General features: G+C 39.4%; 1 protein-coding gene across 1 annotated transcript in view; it reads right to left on the bottom strand.

Moving 5' to 3' along the window:
• LOC107748960 (KN motif and ankyrin repeat domain-containing protein 3-like) overlaps positions 1-9,661 on the bottom strand; it is an 18,826-nt gene that overhangs the window by 7,963 nt on the left and 1,202 nt on the right. Inside the window, exons 2-4 of the mRNA XM_016563988.1 lie at positions 2,247-2,329; positions 1,821-2,171; positions 439-1,728 (exon numbers count right to left, since the gene is read on the bottom strand). Of these exons, the coding sequence (XP_016419474.1) occupies positions 439-1,728; positions 1,821-2,171; positions 2,247-2,283 (1,678 nt within the window). The 5' untranslated portion in view covers positions 2,284-2,329. The remainder of the gene's footprint in view (positions 1-438; positions 1,729-1,820; positions 2,172-2,246; positions 2,330-9,661) is intronic.

Here is a 9,661-nt window from a genome sequence, read left to right as displayed (position 1 = left end):
TTAGAAACCCTCCACCTTCCCCAGCTCCACCTGTATAGGTCTGCTATGAAGTAATTTAATGTATGTTATATATAGGGGTTATTTCATATATATTGTATGTGCAGCAGCAGTATTTTCTACATGCTCACAGCAACATCTGTAGATGTATTGGCAATAGCAAGTCTTGGTACTTGCTCTGCCGCAGCATCAGCAGCGTAGCAGATCTATTCTGCCAAGACCAAATAAACCAAATAAACTCTCCACGAATTGTCATGACAGAACAGCATTTATTACTGCGTTAAGTACTGGCAAAATGTTAGAAAGGCTGTATTACCTACAACAGTAGCACTACCAAGGCAGATTAACATTTTAATTAAAGATTAACAAGGTGTTTTTTTTCTTCAAATAATTGTGCACAGTATGACCAGGAACATGCTTTATGAAAATAACAATGCTCACCCTCTGCAGACATCGTCTGTTCTTCAGCGTCTTGTGTATTATTAAGACATTCCCACTGGATACCAATGCTTACTAGCTCCACCATTTTTTCCTTTGAAGTTTCCACAGGATCTGTTTGAATGCTTTGGTCATTTTTTGAAACGTACTCCGGGTCAGTCGCATCTGGAAACAACACTCCAACTGAACAAACTTCAGGACATGTTTGCAATTGGGCATTTGCTGTCTGTGGTTTTGCTATTGTCTCTTTGTCTAGCATAATCTTGGATGCCCTCTCAATTTCTTGAGCCTTTAAAGCTTCGAGATCTTGGTTGTCTTGAGTTAATCGTGTCTCGAGAACCTGGATTGACTCCTGTTGAAATTTGATAGTGTGCTGCAGGGTGTCAATTTCTCGTTCTGCCTCACTTTGTAGCCCTAGAAATGATTCTATTACCCAGACTGCCGCATCTTCTGTAGCCACTCCAGTCTGAATTGCCTCATCATGCATGACACTAGTCTCAGTCTCAATAGCTGCGTGACAAACATCAATAGTAGCTTCGACAGCAGCATCCTTGACCGCTTGGCGATTGTAGACAACCACAGTCTCAATGGGATTGTCACTGCCTACTGCAATGGATCTTTTTTCTACAGGAGTAATGGCTAGTTTCTTTATTTCTTTTTTGTCTTGTTCATCACTTTTGCATTCTGGCTTTTTATTCCAAAGTGACGGCGATGGTAGGGATCCTGGTTGGGAGGCTCCTACTGCTGCCTCAGTGGAGACTTGCAGTTGGAGCGTTGCATCAAGTTTCTCTGTTTTCTTTTGAAGTTCATTAGCCAACCTTTCTTTCTCGGCACGAAGCATGGCAACTTCTCTTTCTAGAACTGGTAGTCCTTTCACTCTCTCTTCCATCTCTCTTAGCTGCCTAAGGGCATTGGCCATCTGTTCTCGCACTGTCTGAAGCTGCCCAGGAGGCAGTGTTCCTGAGTTGGAGGCTGGCGTGCTCCTTCCAGACGTCTGAGGACTTGCTTTGGTCCAGACCCCAGAAAGGGGGTTCTGAACAACATGTGATATCTGTAGCACGTGGGTATCTGAAGCAAGCTGGGAAGAAGCTGGACAGAAGTCCTTATTAGATCCACCGGCTTTGGAACTCACTTTGGAAAGGTCGGACAAATTAGAGCCTAATCCGTTGGAAAACTGACTTTGCTCCTGTTGGAGCCGGAGACTAGTTTCAAGGAGAGTTCTCTCAACCCTAGGGTTACGTGGTGGAGGCGGTGGTGGCACTTTGGAGCAAGCAGGTGGACTGGGACTGATGACTGGTAATAAGTTTCAAGGAGAGTTCTCTCAACCCTAGGGTTACGTGGTGGAGGTGGTGGTGGCACTTTGGAGCAAGCAGGTGGACTGGGACTGATGACTGGTAATGGGGAAAGTGGTTGTGATTTACTAGGTGATGTGATGGGGCTGTGGAGAAAAGGTGGGTTAGTTTGGCCATTCTCACTGGTTGTTGAGGAAAGGGACTCAGTGGAGGTCCAGCCACTGGTTCGACCCCCAACACTTAATTTCCTCTGATACCCACGGTCACCCCGGGACCCCCTCCGAGGGTTCACATTAGCCCTACGAATGCTGTGTCCACTCTCTATTTCCTCAACATACTTGAGAAAATCAAGGTCCAGCTGGAATCCGTAGGGCGTCTGTACTGAATAGGAGCCACCTTGATCTGTTTCTCCCTCAGTAGAGCCATGAAAAGGGGCACTCAGATCTGCAATGCAAACATAGCAGATGTGTTCATCTTGAAACAGTGCTATCTACCGAGAGCAGAAAAACAACTACTTACTTGGCAGTTTGGAGGTTATATGCACAGATTGGGTCATTTTATGGAGACCTTGTTCTGCCCCTCCAGAAGACAAATCAGCACACCTACAAGCAAAAGACAACATCTCAGTGCCATAGAGTCATCAAACAAATGAAGACATTGTTTGGGAGCTGCTGGTGACCCGCAACAAACTGAACCTAAAAGCATCTCTGGGCCATTCCACAACAGGTATGTGGTCACTGTGACGGTTATAAGGGTTGTTCTTTTGTCCAGTGGCCCATGGTAGTTCCTGAACTATTTATATATTGACATGGACTGATAGGTAATGGTGTTGCTGCATGTTGCATTGTATGTTTATTAGGACACTGCAATGTTAGCAACCAGGATGACACAGTTTTTAGTTGAAACATGATCTGGTCTCACATCACAGAAACTGTTGTTTTTAGACTGCACAGTCCTGAGGTTTTTATAACCACCTGGGAATTGTGGTTAGCTATCCAGCAAACTTAATAGGTAATTTGAAAACAGCTTTGACTATTCTGGCTGACAAAAAATTAAATATAGCTGCAACCCTCATAATAAGTAGGTTGCATGCCTTTTTGTACTCTATGATCTCTTTGATTTGTAGTATAATGGGTTGACTGTTAGCGATTAGATGGTCTTTGAGCCATTCTCTGTGTTGTTTCAATGTTCACAGACATTTTTATAAACAAAAAAAAATGCATTTAAATCACACCTGCTTTTTTCTCTTTCTCTACTGTTCTAGAATTTCACTTCTGCTCTAGCTGTGTAATAAAGCTGGTTTACAATTAAAACCATGGTATTGCAAGATTATTCATTTTGTTGATATGTTACCTACTATGTTTTGGACAATGCCATGTTTGCACAGAAGTAGGCCATAGTATATTTTAAAAGCCTTGGAGTACCATGTATGTATATGAATATGGTAATAATAGAGTACCATGGACCAGATATCTGAGGCCAAATTATATTATAACAATTTGATTGAAAAGCTGACTTGAAAAACTGACATGAATTTCAGAATGTCACCCCTTTTCTTTAATGACAGCAACACTTAAAGTGTTGTGATTGTTTTGGGTACAAAATAAACCTTAAGTCTTTATTGGTAAATTATCCTCCACTTCCACATAGCTCTCTGATGCACAGTGTCCTTCTTCCTCTGAAACATTGCAGTGCTTTCAGGACACACTGTACCACAAAAAACATATTCCCTCACATGAACAGGCATGCATTGAAATAACTTGTGAAAGTGAAGATATTTTGCGAATAACCTTTTGCATAAATGAGTTCACTTCGCTCAGTGACTCAAATTTGCAGACTTCAAATTTTACAACTTTTCCAGGTTTTCAATGTGCTGTTAGATTTTTGAAGCCCACTTATCATTAAATATTATCGCTGTGTCATGGCACCTCTACAATAAGTTTTGTATGGAGATGTTACGGTACATTCAATGGTAGAAAACACACACATTACATTTTATTAATACTACATATCCTGCACATTCTTTATGATGCTTAATTTCAATACCAGTGGACAGAGCAGGTCATGGAAATACAGTTAAAACACACACACACCCTCACAGAGGAGGGGAAGCATGTTGTACATAACTGTTTTCACAGAGCCCCAGGCACATTCCACCAGACACTTCCTATTTCACACAGTGCTAATGTGACCAAGCTCGGACATGTCAATCCAACACAAAGACTCCACCAGGGTGGCGAACGGCTCGAATGCAGGATATAATGAGAAGACTGTTAGGCCAAGGGGAAAAACAGAAGCACTACACTGGTTTAAGTAGTGTTGGCGAAGACTGCGTCTAATTAAAAGCATACTGCGTACCGTTTGATCGCATTTAACAGGCCAAAGCTGCTTTTTCCACTGACTGAGCAAAGTAATTGTACCACGTGGAGACTGAACCCAAATGCTTCAATATGTTTTGCATTGGAGAGACTGACTGTGGTGCAATGCAGCTGACCAGGTTTCCAGTCTCTGCGACTACAGTCTAGCCTGTCAACTCACAGCGTGCTGTCTTGATTTGCGGCTCGCAGGACTTCCCCGTCCTTCCAGCTGTGAGCTGAGATGTATCACTGTGTTTGCCTGCTGGTAAAAGCCTAATTACAAGGAAAGAGGGGAAAAACACATTCCTGTCTACCTCCTGCGCCTCTTAACCAGCATGCTACAAACATGTCAGGATCACAAAAACAAAAGCAGATTTAAACGTTTACACTACAAGACGAACGTTTGGACACACCCTCCCATTCTTTATTATTACGGTTTTCCACATTTTCAAAACTACAAAATTATAAAAATGGAAATATGGGGATTATGTATTGACTAAAAAAGCCAAACAAATCAAAGCTTTTGTATATTTAAGCTTCTCCAAAATCGCCACCCTTTGTCTAGATTCCAGCTATGGACATTGAAACAACTTCTGAGGTGCATCTTGGGATGCATTCTGAACAATATAAAAGAAGTTCCCATGTATGCTGGACACTGATTTTTCTGTTTTTTTTTTTTTAGTTTTGTGAATACTTTCATACATATATAGGCAAAGTTTATATATGTCAACTACACTAATTTAAATTAGAAGCCTTAAGAATTTTAAGAAGCTGAACGGTATAAACTGTATAAAGAGTCTAAATGCTTGACTGTTACTGTATATCATCCATTTCAGAGCTTCTCACGTTAAATCAAAAGAAATCAGTGTTCAAACCCTGTAACTTTCATTCAGTTCTGGTCCATAAAAGTAAGAGCTTTGTGAATCACATTCACCACTTTGAACATGGGAACAGTGACTTCTCAGAGCAGGCAAATAACTCGAACAAATCTTCCACTGTGGCGTTGTCTGAATGGGAGTCATGTTTTGAAAGTGACCTCATAGCACCCCCTCCCATTTTCCTGCAGAGGAAGCAGGAGGTCTCTATTCGCATTATATGTTATGTGAACTCTGCAGGCTGAGCAAGGACACATCTTATTTAAAAAAAAGGGCAGTCCCATAAAAAAAAAAGCTTTGCAGAGCTTTCTGACGCCCACCTTACAGCACTGTCAGGAATTTGTGTGCAATCACATGACTTAAAGGAATAGTTTGCCCCAAAAAATTAACATAATGTGTCATCATTTGCGTACATCCATATTGTTCCAAACCCATGTGAAATCCTTCTATACATAAAATTAGACATTTAGCATAATGGCAAGCCTTCTCCTTTCCATAAAATGAAACTATACAGTTACCAGAGGTTACCAGACACATACAGTAAGCACCATAAAGTAGTCTATACAACTATGTTCCATATCTTCTGAAGCAATATGATAGATTGAAATAAAAGCTGTTATTTGATGAAAATCTTTCCCCTCGCCAAAGCTCTCAAAACTTTTTGCACTTGCACATATTCAAAGCTGGTGTCTCGAGATGTGTCATTCCAGGTTTGTGGCCAGTGATAACGAATGCCATTAGTTCTCCCATCTTGGTGACCAATTGAAATGCACTAGGCAGGGTTAGTCCCTCCATTGAAGATCCATGCAACAAAAACTTTTTCAATCCAAAAAGGTCATAAAGGCATAAAACTAGTCTTGTGAAGGGATACTATCACTTTAGTTGAAGTCATTACACCAAATACACAAAATAATGTTCTTTTTTAGCAACGTCATATGACCCCTTTAATTCAGTGGTTTATTTGACTTTTTATGATCAACACACTCTTTATGATCGTTCTCATGAATCATGCACATATGTTTGAGCTTCCATGTTTATTTGATATATACTCTATGTATGTCTGTCGATCATTGTTTTTCTGAATGAAAGCCTAAATTAAATCTGTTCACCATATAAAATAATCATATCTCTTCACAAAACTTGGATTAAACAGTTTGATTCTTATAGATTAGCTTTGCAGCAGCTTTGTGAACATTTTGGATCATCAAATTGGTTAAATGAAGTTTCAACGGAGACTTGAACAAAAATCTTATGGGTTTGAAACGAAATGAGGGTGTTAGAATTTTACATTTTCATTTTTGGGTGAACTAATTCTTTAAGAAGACTTATGATATTTTATATACATTACATGGAAACATGATTCTGTTATGGTGTTTGTGTCAGCTTTGACAGTGTCCATCTCTATTTACTTTATTTTGTGGAAAAATAACAGTTTGAGCATTTTGCTAAATATCTCTTAAATATCTCTCTAAACAGAAGAAAATAAGTAATCTTTGGAGTTACTTTTATTGTACTTCCATAGTGTTTTTGTCTTGACGGTGTTTGAGTGCGAGTAATGATGACAGATTTTAATTTTTGGTCAAACCTAAAGGTCTTTTATAGGGGTGATATGATGTTGCTAAAAAATACCATTATTTGTGTATTTGGTGTAATGAAATGTGTTTATGCGGTTTAAGGTTCAAAAAACACATTATTTTCCACATACTGTATATTATTGTTTCTCCTCTATGCCCCACCTTTCTGAAACGCGTAGATTTTTACAAAGCTCATCGGTCTGAAAAGCGAGGTGTGCTGTGATTGGCCAGCTATCCAGTGCATTGTGATTGGCCGAATACCTCAAGCGTGTGACGGAAATGTTACGCCCCTCACCATACTGTGATGCTGTGTCCCAGTCGGAGCAACGAGACAACAACATTAAAACCCATTATAAACGAGGCATTTGTTGCATCCAGTGGGGACATAATTACGGATTATAATGACTTATACTGTCTTTTTACTTGTTGCGTTGCATCTCGCGACATAAAACCATGTCTGTGGGGGCGTGTTAGAACGAGCCGTTTTAGGTAGGTGTGGCTGACTCTTAACTTTTATAAAGAATATCTCTTTGGATTTGAGACTTTAGTCTTTGCAACTTTACAGATCTTCTTTATGCACCAAAAGCTTGTAACACTGCAAAGAGAAAGGAAAAATTGAAATCGCAACATATGACCCCTTTAAGCTACAGTGCGTTGCATTGTTTTAACTAGTGTCACAGCCAGTGCAGCAACACAGCTGCTCTTTCCTGAAGGGAAGTGGGTCTGATACGGCCCTAGGGTCTCCTGGAACAGCAGCCATTGTCTTTCAGGACATTGAGTGCTAGACAGTTGATCAATGCAGCAAAAGCTGTTTCCTCAAGGACCAGGCAAGGAAAAATAAACAAGGAAACGAAGCACATGCACATGCTCTAAAAACGACATCCCAGTGACATCAGCTCATTTTTCAGGATAGAAAAGACAATGTTTAAAGTTCTAGATGCTGCAGGATGTATGATCACATTTTAAAGAACAAAACATGCTATCCAGTGAACATCAGTTGCTTTTATCTTGGCTAAGGACTCAGCTGCTCGGATCGAGTTGGGCAGGTCATTCCACCAGGAGGGAACAGTTAAGGTAAAAGTCCATGAAGGTTATTTTGTGCCTCTTCGGGATGGCACTACAAAGTGCCCTTCACTTGCAGAACGCATATTTGAAAACGTTTCTTCTTTCTTGTACAGTTTGTATACCAACAAGGTTAATATACCATTAATTTATTTTCCAACAAGAGGCTTGGTCACCAAATACATAATGTAATTTTTATGTTTATTTAAATTTTAGATTTCCATTAATAAGGGGGTTACCATATATTGATATAAATAGTGAAAATGAGCTCAACATAGTTTCCACAATGAACCCCCCTTCATGTAGAATAAAACAACTTTTTTTTTTATCTCCTATGAGTGTTAGTCATTTGAATTAGATTTGTCAAAAGCATTATTTAGTTCTGTTGGTGTAAAATTTTAGTAAATGGAAAACACCACTTAGTGCACTTAAAAAGCCTGATGGAGACCATCTGCCGTGACACAGTTCAGTGAAAAACAGCAACATCCTCCCATTGTTTCTAAAAGCAGCTTCAGAAAATGGACTCTTCCTGTGAAAAACAGCTGATCACATTTTAGGGCAGTATAAACAGATTCTCAAGGCCAGTAGCGGTCACTGGCACATTCATTATTTAGTGGTGCATTCTTGGGCAAACATCACCGTTAGTACTGCTCATACTCAAACATACAGCTTGTATGAGAAGTGTGTTATTATTTATTTTCATAAAAGGTCAGACTTGTGGTTTCAACAGAATGACAGATATTTGTCTACACTCTTAAGAGCCCAAAAAGAATGAGGCTGGCCTGTATTAGACTACAATCTATTCTCCATATGTGCTTGTTAACCAAAACCATCCACATATCAATTGCTTTGATACGTTGTATACATTGTTGTGTTTATATTTAACATGACAAACCGATCAAGTTTAGCTCTGTGAATTAATGAACAGAATGTCCTGTTCTTTATCTAGCACTTGTTCAGCTGTGTTTGTGTGTCTGGGGTCTCTGGCCGTGTCAAGCAGAAGGTTGGTCTCATAAGAGTCTATTTGCGATTATCAACTTGATTAAAGATGAGAATGTATTAGATCACATTTAATGGTGTTACAGTGCAAAGCTGCAAAGGCCAGCTATAGTGTGGGCTGGGATGGAACCATAACTACTATTAATATCTTTATGAATGTGATCACATGGACTACATAGGCATCTACCAAATCCTCATCACTGCATCAATAATCTACCATTTCAGACCGAACTTTGTCAATAACAAGGCGTTGTATATACATTTCTGAAAGTCATCTGAATCTAATTCTTTGCACAAATGTATTCCACTTTATCTATAGATGAGTAAGGGCGAATGGTGGAGGGGCGACCCAGACCGTAAATAGAATCATGAGACCTGAAGCATGTGATTCTTTTAGCGTTTCGGAGGCAAGTTCAATTTTCAAGCTACAGAACTGTTTTGGAGCAACGACAATATAATGTATTGTTAATAGTAGTTTTCTCTGCTGAGATCAGTAGATCAGGATGATTTGATTAGTGAAAAGGTCGTGAAATGTCATATTTTGTGCCTTTTCTTCCTTTGTTTATAATGCATTCATTTGTTTGATTATTTATTTATTTATTGCATTCCAAGTACAACACAAAGACATATAATTTGAGTATGCATGGTGGTACAAAACAGGAGGTAAAATGTCACATTTTAAAAGTCACATTTTTGTTCTTTTTCAACACTGTATAAGTTTGAACTTTCATCATTTTTGCCATCCTGTTACCAAATTTAGGGAACAATTGAATGCAATTTAAAACCCATTTATTTATTTATTTAATAAACATAAAACGAAATCAGCTTAAAGGTTCTAACAGGATAAAAATATTTAAAGGCAGAGTAAGTGATTTCTGGTAGCCAATGTTGATATTTGAAATCACCAAAACAAACACGCCCCTACCCCAAAAGGGTCTTGCCCCTATTTTGATAGCTCCGCCCCACACATACGTACGCAACCCAGGCAACGATTAGTTCTGTGAAACAAAGCAAAACCAATGTTACACCGTGTCTACGGACGTGAGCGGCGCAGCGCAACAAATCCC

The sequence above is a fragment of the Sinocyclocheilus rhinocerous genome, unplaced genomic scaffold, assembly GCF_001515625.1.
Source record: "Sinocyclocheilus rhinocerous isolate Xijiao unplaced genomic scaffold, SAMN03320098_v1.1 scaffold470, whole genome shotgun sequence".
In the NCBI taxonomy this organism is placed as follows: domain Eukaryota; kingdom Metazoa; phylum Chordata; class Actinopteri; order Cypriniformes; family Cyprinidae; genus Sinocyclocheilus; species Sinocyclocheilus rhinocerous.
This window is presented reverse-complemented; position numbering and strand designations above follow the sequence as displayed.